This window comes from Pristiophorus japonicus, chromosome 3 (assembly GCF_044704955.1).
Source record: "Pristiophorus japonicus isolate sPriJap1 chromosome 3, sPriJap1.hap1, whole genome shotgun sequence".
Lineage (NCBI taxonomy): Eukaryota > Metazoa > Chordata > Chondrichthyes > Pristiophoridae > Pristiophorus > Pristiophorus japonicus.
The window spans coordinates 128,177,261-128,191,027 of record NC_091979.1 but is presented as its reverse complement, the minus strand read 5'-3'; the positions used below and the strand labels follow the sequence as shown (position 1 = coordinate 128,191,027).

Genomic DNA, 13,767 nt, shown 5'->3' with positions numbered 1-13,767 from the left:
TACCTGTATACATGACACATTGGCTCCAATCATACATAGTCGAGTTTACATTATTAACTACATTTACATTGTTAATTACAGCATTTACATCATTTTCTTGACACTCGGTCTTGACATTAGGCATTGCAAACTTGTTCTTAATCTTACTTACACAAGCATTCATTTCATTTTTCTCGTCAGTTACTCCGTCATCACAATTCCACTTTACATTATCATGTAAACCTGCATTCGCTAACTGCATCTTTAACTTTAAAGTCCTTGTCATCTTTAGATTGAAACTGTCCCTTTTAAATTCTTTGGGTTACCGGTCTCCTTTTAGGGGGCCTTCCAATCCGATTCGCTGCTCGGTGCCACGTGTCACTCCTCCAACGCTGCCCCTCGTGGTCTGGTCGCAGCCATTTTGATTTTAGGTTCTTTGCCTCGTGGTGCAGCCGCCATCCTCTCGCTCTCCTCCAGGGAGGCTGTGGTGATCTTTTCCTCCTCAGGTTCGGCCATAGTCGTCTGGAATCCACTTTTCTCAACGATATTCTTCTCTTGGAGTCCTGCAACAGCTCTGAAGGTGAAGTCTGGACGTTTGGTTCTGGAGACCTCGCTACGGGGTCGTGTAGTCATCGTCGAGCTGGATGGTAGGATCTCTAGGTGCAGCGATGGATCCAAGTTCGGGGTGGGATGTGGATTGCTGGAGCCCGGGGGCCGCCGTCACTTCGATCGACTTGGACCTGCTTCATCCAACTTCTTCCCAGCAGCGTTGGACCATCGCCGGCAACGATCCACAGGGGGAGTTTGTTCATCACACCGCCCTGGGAGACCTGGACGTCCACGCTGCCAACAACTGGGATTTTACATTTGGTGTAGGTGAGCAGCTTCGCTTGGACAGGAGACAGTTTTTGGTCGTTTGGCGGAATTGATCCAAAGTTTTTCAAAGGTCATCTGGCTCATCAAAGACCGGCTCGCCCCTGTGTCAATCTCCATCGAAACTGGAACTTCGTTGATATCTATTTCCATATTCCACGGGGAACTTTCGGTGGAGCAGGTATAAATTCCATATTCTTCTTCCAGGGGTTGAACAGCTTCGTCTTCATCTGTGTCGGAGCCCCCGTGATCAGCCAACTCTTCAGCGATGCGGTGAGTAAAGCTTTTTCTGCATATTCTCTGAAGGTGCTCTTTCTCTTTGCAGCCTTTGCAGGTATAGTCTTTGTAGCAGCACAGGTGGGCCCTGTGGTTTCCTCCACAGCGCCAGCACGGGGTCAGCTGGTTTGCCCCATGTGGCGGACTCAGGGTTGTGGAATTCGGGGCAGCATTTCTGCCCTTAGAAGTAGCCATTCGGTGCACTGCATTTGTTGGTTTAAAGTCCTGGGTGTGGGTCATCATTCGCTTGGAGTTGCCGACTGTAATCATGTAGGCCTGGCTCACTTTAATTGCCTTCTGCAGGGTCACTGTGATGGTCGCAGAGAACAATTTGTGGAGGAGGCCCTCGTGGCCGATTCCGATAACAAATATGTCCCTTAGTGCTTCATTAAGGTAGTCGCCAAAATCACACGGTGCAGCCAGTCTTCTTAAATCTGCAGCATACTTCGCAATTTCTTGGCCTTCAGGTCGCTGATGAGTGTAGACCCAGTGCCTGGCTGTGAGGATGCTTTCTTTGGGTTTTAGTTGCTCTTGTATTAAGGTTACAAGTTCCCCATTGCTCTTGGTTGTTGTCTTCACTGGGGCTAGACGAGGCAATGGATAGTGGCCTCACAACTACTAAGTAGGATGGCCCTGTGCTTGTTCGGTAGTGTAGCGATGTGTCCCCATCCAGGTCATTTGCTATGAAGAAATATTCCAATCTTTCCACAAAAGCGTTCCAATCTTCCCCCATCGGTGAATTGTTGAAAGTTGCTGAGATTCGACATGTTGTGCGTGTAGTTTGTGACCTCGTCGCCAATTATTATGTATGTAGGTACCTTATTAATGACTCCATGAGGCAGTGGTATGGTATTCAAACTGTGAAGACTGCAATCCTTTATTGCAGCTCCTAGAGTGAGGACACTAAGAGGTGAGCTCCCTTTTATACTGGGTTATCTGCAGTGTGCAGGTGACCCTTAGGTCTCCAGCAGCAGCACCCTCTGGTGTATAGGTAAGGTGTATACAGGGTGAAGGTACATTCATTGTTACAGTGCATATAATATTACATCATAACATTGTAGACATGCATACATAACAGACGTCATCAGCCACGCGTTTTTAATGACTCGTCAATTTTGCACTGGTTCCCAACAATAACCCAATTTCTTAGCCCATGTCTCAGATTCTCTTTTTTATTATCATAACAGCATTTTCAATTTTAAAACTTTATTAATTTTTCACTCATGAGTTTAATGTTTAGCTGATAAAGAATTGCTTTGGAATAAGATGTCACTGCACCTTAAATGAGCATATTCAGATCTGATCAGTTAACAGTCCTGTGAAAGAGATCTTAAAATATCAATAAAAATGTTTATGTGGCTCTCGGAGTCTCTCTTCGAATCTCGCAGCTGTCATTTAATAGTAGTAGCCACATTGATCAACCTATTTTTAGTACTATATGAAAGAGAGAGTAATGTATTCTTCAACTTACCTCGCCTTGTGGATTGTTCTCCCGCTTTTCATCTACTTCTGAATAAGAAAATAGAAAAAATAATTTGTAAACTGCAGACATATTCTTTTACAATCAGCAGATTTATTATATTGCATGTTTTAATTCATATTTTATTTAATATAGCTTCTGCAGTAAGCTATGGCCTATGACAACATACAACCAGAACAAACAGAAGAGGTCGGACATCTGACTAGATTATTATGAGTGACACTGTGGGATAATGACTATATTATTGTATTCTGCTGGCTGTCAAAACTGACGTATATTTCATTTTGTAATAAAATGAGGTTTAGATTAAGCATATTAATGTAGATCAAAAATGAGGGGGAAATTTTGAAATATTACCATGACACACAAATGAAGGGACAGTTTCTGATCTGCAATAATCTAATTTACTCAATTCACAGGACATAAAATTGTCAAGTTAAATGAAATTGAATTTACAGATAGAGGTAAGGTGATTTCTACTGCCATATGCTTGCATCAGTTCACTAATACAAACTCTTTTTTGTTCAGCAGGATGTTTGAGACACACACAAACCCATCCGTGTATTTACAAATCTCCAATCCAAGTTACTGAAAAATCCACACAGGGAACATTTCTGTTTGCTCAATATAGAGTATGCATGTTTCCCTGTAAGGACGCTCTGCTCATCCAAGTCCAGAGAAATTAGCAAGAGCTGTTTTAGGGAATGTCCTTTTTTTGTTGTTGAAAATCCAAAGAAATGCCTGTTTTTATTGCAATTTTCAACTGCTAATGAAATTGCAGGAAAAAATGGCTTTGTTACTTGAATTCTGCGAGAATGAATAACAAAATTATAAGAGTCAATCACAATCCACATAGTGATGATCCTATAATGTTTCTCAAACAGCTAATAAGCCTCCTTACTGGTGTAAATGTGAGAAATTGAATTAATCCAGCTTTAGAGTATATGACTTTATTACAAAATAGCTGAACAAGAATTAAGAAAATCTCAATTTCCCAGTTGGGCTGTGCATTTGTTCAGGTTTGTTGGCAAGGCAGGAGGCTTAAGATATACTTTGTCATGTACTTTAATACTTCCCATAAAGATCTGGGCCCCTTCAAAAGTAATAATAGGCAAAATTGTTGAGGGTTTTTGCTTTGAGGGTGTGCTGGTTTCCTATGGATCATATTGTCGTATTTGCAGCAGGTGCTTAATGAAATTCTATTATGCAGAGATTAACTGTTAATAATGAGAATGTAGTTACCATATTGTTAGGAAAGTCAGAGGGGGAGATTTCAGCTTTGAGAACCCATTGTTCAGTGAAATGCAATTTCACCAACAAAAGACAAAGCAGCATTTCCAGCATTGATGGTTTTGTGGCTCAGATTTAATGACCAGATTTTGGAGTGGAAATAATGGTGAACTGTCAGCATTCGCCATTATTACCTTTCTGAAAATTACTGCAACTTCAGGATTTAGCGCACGCGCATCTAAATTGCTCCAACGCTGGCTGTGCGGTTGAACTCCCTATAGCCAGCAATTGGTGAAATCAGTTGAACTGATGAAAACATAAGCTTTTCCGATCGAATTGCGCTGTTAAACACCTCATTAAAAGATAGGATTTGTTGAAATAGGTGTAACTGGGGATTTAACGATATAACAAAAAACAAATGTTAAAATTATGGAATGTCAAATTTCTCCATTATGATAGAAAATTACTCTAATTATTGTTTATGATTTTCAACACCTACTTTAACACCATGTGTATGTAACAATCTTTATTTTACTCTCCATAAAAAAATTTAAAAAGTGAATTGCATCTGCGCTTTTTATTTCCTGGTTTGCTGTCTGTGAGAATTCTTCAATATGATAGGCTGCTTAGACAGCTTGATAATGTCACTGCTGCTTTGCACTGGGGATTTACAATGCTACAATCAATTTAATGCCACAAAAGCTTAAGTTGTAGCCACAAAAATCGAGATTTTTGTGGGCAGCTTTTTTTCGTGGGCAATGGCAATCACCGTTGCTTCACCGCTAACCATAAATTCCATGCCATTGATTCTGCATTATTGTTTTAATACTCACAATTTACAGGGATACATTAAAACAATTGTGTAAAATCGAGCAATTGTCAACAAAATCACAAGTGTTGTCAGCTGCACAATACCTAGGGAATGGAAGAGTTTAGTCTCTTTTACACCAGTCATTTCTTCGTTGTTCTGGATGATAAGTAAGATAATGGTACTCAGTAAGATAATGGGACTAAAGGCAGATAAATCCCCTGGACCTGATGACTTGCATCCTAGGGTCTTAAGAGAAGTAGCGGCAGGGATTGTGGATGCATTGGTTATAATTTACCACAATTCCCTGGATTCTGGGGCGGTTCCAGCAGATTAGAAAACTGCAAATTTAAAAAAGGATGCAGACAAAAAGCAGGAAACTATAGACCAGTTAGCCTAACATCTGTGGTTGGGAAAATGTTGGAGTCCATTATTAAAGAAGCAGTAGCAGGACATTTGGAAAAGCAAAATTCAGTCAGGCAAAGTCAGCATGGATTTATGAAGGGGAAGTCATGTTTGACAAATTTTCTGGAGTTCTTTGAGGATGTAACAAATAGGGTGGATAAAGGAGAACCAGTGGATGTGGTATATTTGGACTTCCAAAAGGCATATGACAAGGTGCCACATAAAAGGCTACTGCACAAGATAAAAGTTCACGGGATTGCGGGTAATATATTAGCATGGATAGAGGATTGGCTAACTAACAGAAAAACAGAGAGTCGGAATAAACGGTTCATTCTCTGGTTGGCAAACAGTAACTAGTGGGATGCTGCAGGGATCAGTGCTGGGACCCCAACTATTTACAATCTATAAAAACGACTTGGAAGAAGGGACTGAGTGTAACGTAGCCAAGTTTTCTGATGATACAAAGATGGGAGGAAAAGCAATGTGTGAGGAAGACACAAACAATCTGCAAAAGGACAGACAGGCTAAGTGATTGGGCAAAAATTTGGCAGATGGAGTATAATGTTGGAAAGTGTGAGGTCATGCACTTTGGCAGAAAAAATCAAATGGAGAAAGATTGCAAAGTGCCACAATACAGCGGGACCTGGGGATACTTGTGCATGAAACACAAAAGGATAGTGTTATGTATGTATGTATGTAAACCTCACCTAAATATAAGACTTGTCACTAGGGGGCACACCTGTGGGAGACCTAAGGGTTATCTGTGCACCGAGAGACCAAGGTCACAACAGTTTGAGCTTGCGATATAGTCCTGTGAATTTATTCTGAACATAACAAATTGGCGACGAGTAACGGATCACAAACTTTCACACGGTATTCTTGAGAGATTTGTTGAGGGTGATGATTGGGAAGCCTTCGTTGAGCGCCACGACCAGAACTTTGTGGCCGATGAATTGGACACGGCTGAAACAGCGATCAAACGCAGGGCGATTCTCCTCACCATATGTGAGTCATCGGTATATGGCCTCCAAAAAAATTTGCTGGCACCAGTCAAACTAACGGACAAATCTTATGCAGAGCTGTGTACACTGGCTAAGGAGCATCTCTAGCCAAAGGAGAGCATCCTGATGGCTAGGTACCGCTTTTACATGCACCGTCGCTCCGAGGGCCAGAACGTGGCAAGTTTTGTCGCCGACCTAAGACGCCTTGCGGGACAGTGCGACTTTGCAGGATCCTTGGGGGAAATATTGCGGGACATTTTCATGCTTGGATTTGGCCACGAGGTCATCCTTCGCAAACTGCTGTCTGCCGAATCCCTGGATCTGAGCAAGGGCATCACGATAGCCCAAGCCTTCATATCCACGAGCGATAACACGAAACAGATATCTTCATAGAATCGAAGCTCACCGGCAAGTACTGTGCATAAAATAATGTTTTCAGCAGGCAGAATAGCACAGGGCAGGGTCCACCCATTTGCAGAGGCCGGACTTAGGCCTAGAGTGACTCAGAGTCTGCCGTGGGGCATGAATGCGTATCCATTACCACCATGTTGACGCTGCGGGGGCAGCCATAGAGCTCATCAATGTCTATTCAAGCCCTATGTGTGCAAAGACTGTGGAACAATGGGGCACCTCCAGCAAATGTGCAAACGATCTCTGACTTACCACGTGGCAGAGTCAGGAGAGGATGACCGATCCAGCGAGGATCACGATGAACGAGCAGGGGAGGCAACTGAACCTGAGGATGAAGAGGGAGTATATGGGATACACACCTTATCCACCAAAAGCCCTCCGATAATGTTAAAAGTTGAACTTAACGGCACTCCAGTCTCCATGGGACTAGACACTGGAGCGAGTCAATCAGTTATGAGTCAGAAGGCATTCGAGAGGCTGTGGGGCGACAAAGCACAGTGACCCAAGCTGATCCCGATTCAGGCAAAGCTGCGCACCTACACCAAGGAACTGATACCAGTTATTGGTAGTGCGGACATAAGAGTATTCCATGAGGGAACGGTGCACGATTTACCACTGTGGATTGTTTTAGGTGATGGGCCAATGCTGCTTGGCAGGAGGTGGATGGGGAAGATTCGATGGAACTGGGAAGACCTCTGCATACCTTCTCCAGCGAATGAGGTCTCCCCTTCTCAAAGGCGGAGCAAACCCCCACCTTCAGCTGAACAAGGCATCAAAGTGCAGATCCATTTGCAGATCCCCGGGTCACAGGCCGTTCATCATAACCATGAGGAGCGGTACAGGCGCGGTACCCACCATCCGAAGTCAACAACTCTTCGCGACAATGGGAGAGGCTCCAGGTCGACCATGCAGAGTGGGACTCCGGCCGAAATGATCCCAATGCGTCTTCCTGATGCCAGAGGCAAAATACCTGGGGAGGAAGATCACGGCAGTCGGCATCACGGACATGGACGAGAGTGCGTCCAGACCACGGGACGAGAGTGCGTCCAGACCACGGGACGAGAGTGCGTCCAGATCACGGGATGAGAGTGCGTCCAGATCACGGGATGAGAGTGTGTCCAGACCACGGGACGAGAGAGCGTCCAGACCACGGGAGGGCCCGGCAACGGAACGGAGGAATGAGTCACCCAGCAAGAAAGACGACTGGGTTTAGGACAAAGGTAAAGGGGCGGTCGCTGTGATTGCCAGAAACGCACTACACTTCAATAAATTGTGTGTACTATGTAACCCTTGTGAGCGGTCTTTTGTGGCAAATGATGTACCATTATATGGGGTTACAACAAACCAAAGTAGCGGGCGAACACCAACCGGTCGTATATGTATCTGACAAAGTACTTGTAGCAAGTGAGATGTTACCGTACGGGGTCAGAAGTGTTGTGCAGCAAGCAAAAGTAGCGGGCGAGCCCCAAACGATTCAACATGTATCCAATAAGTTAAACAAAGCAGCAGCCTGTGTTCACAGGACCAAAGAGACTTATCTAAGAATGTCCCAATATGTGCTCGTGTCAGACAAGCTGCTCATTCCACAAGCTTGGGAGAGCAGAAGCACCATTATCGATGCGTTGTTTCGAGAATGTCTAAAACTGTCTGTGCACTGTAACATGATCTGCCACGGGCCAGGCACTGATAGCGGCACTAATGCCCTCAGTTGGCTACCGTTGTCCACCACCGGGGTGGAAACGGCGCAGCCTGCAGACCCACTCGCGGTTGTGGAAGTGTTAGAAAGCGAGGGGTCAACTGTAACGGCCCCCCCAGCTTAGGACCTGGACCAGCCAGAATCCCAAGTCACTGCTTGTCAAAGGTGAACTGCTAGACAGGCTGTGGCAACCTATCCGTCGCAGAGACGAAAGGCCCATCCCAACGTTGCAAAGTAAGGCAGGGCGGTTACACACAGTTGGTGGTCTGGGGCCCCCATACCACGGCCCAAGGACCAAGGAGACCACTAGGTCCACTACCGAAAGTCTCAAGTCCATTGCGGCCATCCTGGGCTTGCCAGACCTCAGGGTCATCGACAATAGCCCAGAGCAGGCAGCCCAAATCACTAAACCTAGCACCACACGTGTCATGGTAGACTCCCTACAGACCCGGCTATCCTGGGTGCTATGCAGTCACCAGACAGAATCACTCAGAACCGAACCTTCCGTGTGCCATCAGCAGAGAATGCACCATAATTGCACGGCCCGTCCATGCGACATCAGAATAAATGATGGAGACCACGTTCAGGGCCCCAGTTGGGCCGCTAGCACCGCATTAGCCAAGGGTGGGAATGGGGTGTATGTGATGAAAATGGAGCATTTGATTGTGAAACCATGTACCGGGCAAACAAGTAATGTATTTGGACAAGACCAAACTGCGAACCGCAGATAACCAGGAACCACGGTGAAAGGACCTGGCCCCCAGCGACCCACTATCACAATCAACTTCACCGTCAACCACGAGGATGAACCCACCACGTCAGGACTTCAACCCAGGCAATCGACCCAGGGACACGGGGTGCCAGATCACCTCAACTTGCAAATAACTTGCACGTAAGACTTTGGGGGGGGAAGTGATGTTATGAATATATGTAAACATAGAAACATAGACATAGAAACATAGAAAATAGGTGCAGGAGTAGGCCATTTGGCCCTTCTAGCCTGCACCGCCATTCAATGAGTTCATGGCTGAACATGCAACTTCAGTACCCCATTCCTGCTTTCTCACCATACCCCTTGATTCCCCTAGTAGTAAGGACTTCATCTAACTCCTTTTTGAATATATTTAGTGAATTGGCCTCAACAACTTTCTGTGGTAGAGAATTCCACAGGTTCACCACTCTCTGGGTGAAGAAATTCCTCCTCATCTCGGTCCTAAATGGTTTCCCCCTTATCCTTAGACTGTGTCCCCTGGTTCTGGACTTCCCCAACATTGGGAACATTCTTCCTGCATCTAACCTGTCTAAACCCATCAGAATTTTAAACGTTTCTATGAGGTCCCCTCTCATTCTTCTGAACTCCAGTGAATACAAGCCCAGTTGATCCAGTCTTTCTTGATAGGTCAGTCCCGCCATCCCGGGAATCAGTCTGGTGAACCTTCGCTGCACTCCCTCAATAGCAAGAATGTCCTTCCTCAGGTTAGGAGACCAAAACTGTACACAATACTCCAGGTGTGGCCTCACCAAGGCCCTGTACAATTGTAGCAACACCTCCCTGCCCTTGTACTCAAATCCCCTCGCTATGAAGGCCAACATGCCATTTGCTTTCTTAACCGCCTGCTGTACCTGCATGCCAACCTTCAATGACTGATGTACCATGACACCCAGGTCTCTTTGCACCTGCCCTTTTCCTAATCTGTCACCATTCAGATAATAGTCTGTCTCTCTGTTTTTACCACCAAAGTGGATAACCTCACTTTTATCCACATTATACTTCATCTGCCATGCATTTGCCCACTCACCTAACCTATCCAAGTCACTCTGCAGCCTCATAGCAGCCTCCTCGCAGCTCACACTGCCACCCAACTTAGTGTCATCTGCAAATTTGGAGATACTATATTTAATCCTCTCGTCTAAATCATTAATGTACAATGTAAACAGCTGGGGCCCCAGCACAGAACCTTGCGGTACCCCACTAGTCACTGCCTGCCATTCTGAAAAGTCCCCATTTACTCCTACTCTTTGCTTCCTGTCCAAAATATAAGATTTGCCACTAGGGGGCACACCTGTGGGAGACCGAAGGGTCATCTGTGCACCCTGGGGCAAGCAAGTATAAAAGGGGATTCATCATGCTGTTTCCTCAGTCTGGAGTCTGAGTAAAGAGACCAAGGTCACAACAGTTTGAGCTTGCGATATAGTACTGTGCATTTATTCTGAACATAACAGATAGTATGCAGGTACAGCAAGTGATCAGGAAGGCCAATGGTATCTTGGCCTTTATTGCAAAGTGGATGGAGTATAAAAGCAGGGAAGTCTTGCTACAACTATGTAAGGTATTGGTGAGGCCACATCTGGAATACTGCGTGCAGTTTTGGTTTCCATATTCACGAAAGGATATACTTGCTTTGGAGGCAGTTCAGAGAAGGTTCACTAGGTTGATTCCAGGGATGGCGGGGTTGACTAATGAGGAAAGGTTGAGTAGGTTGGGCCTCTAGTCATTGGAATTCAGAAGAATGAGAGGCGATTATATCGAAATGTAGAAGATTATGAGGGGGCTTGACAAGTTCATGCCGAGAGAATGTTTCCACTGATGGGGGAGACTAGAACTAGAGGGCATGATCTTAGAATAAGAGGCCGCCCATTTAAAACAGAGATGAGGAGAAATTTCTTCTAAGGGTTGTTGATCTGTGGAATTCACTGCCTCAGAGCTGTGGAAGCTGGGACATTGAATAAATTTAAGGCAGAAATAGACAGTTTCTTAAAAGATAAGGAGATAAGGGGTTATGGGGAGCGGGCGGGGAAGTGGAGCTGAGTCCATGATCAGATCAGCCATGATCTTATTAAATGGCGGAGCAGGCTCGAGGGGTCGTATGGCCTACTACTCTTCCTATTTCTTACGTTCTTATGTTCTTATAAATTCTGTGCCAAGATGTACTGTACTGCACAGCCCTTAAAAATGATATTATTTATGATGCAGTTCCCATTAGACTGATAGTGCATTTTGCTCCATGATAATTTCTGTTCCTTGGGTTGACAGGAAGGAATGCTGGCGGACTCGGCCTTGATTTTAACTCTGGGTAGGATCAGTGCGTGGGGTGGGGCAGGAGAGTGAATTCGGGCAACAGGGTACCACTGCAGGGGACTCATGGGAACGTTCCTCAACACAGGATAGTCCACTTAAGAGTTCCCCTAATTATGAATCATTCCCATGCTAGGTAAATAAGAAGGTGCCCTACTCCTAAGGCTCTATCAGTGTTGCTTTGCAGCCAGCTATGAGGAAATTCATGAGAGACATGCACCCTTATCTTTTCCTTTCTACCTATAAAGAAGAGATTTGCTGTCACCCTGAACTTCTCCCAGATCAATTGTCAGAGCAGGAACATTTGTGTGAACATTTTTTATCTCTACTTCTGTATCTTGATCGAATACACAATATGGGCCCGACTTTGGTGGGCATCCCGCCCACTACCACCTGCAGAATGCCCACATACCGCTGAGAATTGGAAGTTTTGTGAAAAAACAGCTGCATGCCACCAACATACCGCCTGGCGCGATTTTGGTGACTGACATACTGCCGAGTCCGCCGACACTGAAGACCCGACATACCGCTGAAAACTCTAACATTGGTCACTCATCATGATGTACCACCCTGAAGAATAGTGTTCTGGAGAATGGGCTTTTATGCTTAGTAAAGTGGGCGTAAGTGCGCGGTGCGTTCATTTGGACATCGGGAGAAGCAGCAGCATTTGGAGATAAGTAGGAGCATTGGAGCAGAGCACTGCAGTTGTATTTACAGGAAAAATGGCAATTTTAAAGGAAAGAAGGCTTTTTGGAGGGAAAGAAGGATTTCAGGAGGTTATTTTGTTTATTTAAAAATGCGGAGAAATCGTGAAAAATGGGCACACCAGAGAGAAGCAGCATAATTTGGAGGGATTCAAATTCCTGGGACATTGGAACTGGTTCTGGGGGAAGTGGGACCAGTACAAACTGGACGGTCTGCACCTGGGCTGGACCGAACCATTGTGCTAGGAGGAGTGTTTGCTAATGCTGTTGGGGAGCAGTTAAACTAATATGGCAGGGTGATGGGAACCTATGCAGGGAGACAGAGGGAAGTAGAATGGGGGAGAAGCAAAAGATAGAAAGAAGAAAAGTAAAAGTGGAGGGCAGAGAAACCCTAAGGCAAAAAACAAAAAGGGCCACATTACAGCAACATTCTAAAGGAGCAATGTGTGTTAGAAAGACAAGCATGAAGGCTCTGTGCCTCAATGCGAGGAGTATTCGGAATAAGGTGGACGAATTAACTTCGCAGATAGCAGTTAACGGATATATTGTAATTGGCATCACGGATACATGGCTCCAGGGTGACCAAGACGGGAACTCAACATCCAGGAGTATTCAACATTTAGGAAGGATAGAAGAAAGGAAAAGGAGGCAGGGTGGCATTGCTGGTTAAAGAGGAAATTAATGCAATATTAAGAAAGGACATTAGCTTGGATGATGTGGAATCAGTATGGGTGGAGCTATGGAATATCAAAGGGTCAGAAAACGGTAGTGGGAGTTGGGTACAGACCATCAAACAGTAGTAGTGAGGTAGGGGACAGCATCAAACAAGAAATTAGGGATGCATGCAATAAAGGTGCAGCAGTTATCATGGGTGACTTTAATTTACATATTGATTGGGCTAATGCGGTGGAGGAGGATTTCCTGGATTGTATTAGGGATGGTTTTCTCGACCAATGTGTCGAGGAACCAACCAGGGAACTGGCCATCCTAGACTGGGTGATGTGTAATGAGAAAGGACTAATTAGCAATCTTGTTGTGCGAGACCCCTTGGGGAAGAGTGACCATAACATGGTAGAATTCTTTATTAGATGGAGAGTGACACAGTTAGAAACATAGAAACATAGAAAATAGGTGCAGGAGTAGGCCATTCGGCCCTTCTAGCCTGCACCGCCATTCAATGAGTTCATGGCTGAACATTCAACTTCAGTACCCCATTCCTGCTTTCTCGCCATACCCCTTGATCCCCCTAGTAGTAAGGACCTCATCTAACTCCTTTTTGAATATATTTAGTGAATTGGCCTCAACAACTTTCTGTGGTAGAGAATTCCACAGGTTCACCACTCTCTGGGTGAAGAAGTTTCTCCTCATCTCGGTCCTAAATGGCTTACCCCTTATCCTTAGACTGTGACCTCTGGTTCTGGACTTCCCCAACATTGGGAACATTCTTCCTGCATCTAACCTGTCTAACCCCGTCAGAATTTTAAACGTTTCTATGAGGTCCCCTCTCATTCTTCTGAACTCCAGTGAATACAAGCCCAGTTGATCCAGTCTTTCTTGATAGGTCAGTCCCGCCATCCCGGGAATCAGTCTGGTGAACCTTCGCTGCACTCCCTCAATAGCAAGAATGTCCTTCCTCAGGTTAGGAGACCAAAACTGTACACAATACTCCAGGTGTGGCCTCACCAATGCCCTGTACAACTGTAGCAACACCTCCCTGCCCCTGTACTCAAATCCCCTTGCTATGAAGGCCAACATGCCATTTGCTTTCTTAACCGCCTGCTGCACCTGCATGCCAACCTTCAATGACTGATGTACCATGACACCCAGG

General features: G+C 45.2%; 1 protein-coding gene across 3 annotated transcripts in view; it reads right to left on the bottom strand.

The window, feature by feature from the left end:
* Positions 1–13,767, bottom strand: part of ppp1r1c (protein phosphatase 1, regulatory (inhibitor) subunit 1C) — a 206,012-nt gene that overhangs the window by 97,223 nt on the left and 95,022 nt on the right. For all 3 annotated transcript variants that reach the window (XM_070874808.1, XM_070874807.1, XM_070874809.1), the window contains one exon: positions 2,600–2,637. In XM_070874808.1, the coding sequence (XP_070730909.1) occupies positions 2,600–2,637 (38 nt within the window). The remainder of the gene's footprint in view (positions 1–2,599; positions 2,638–13,767) is intronic.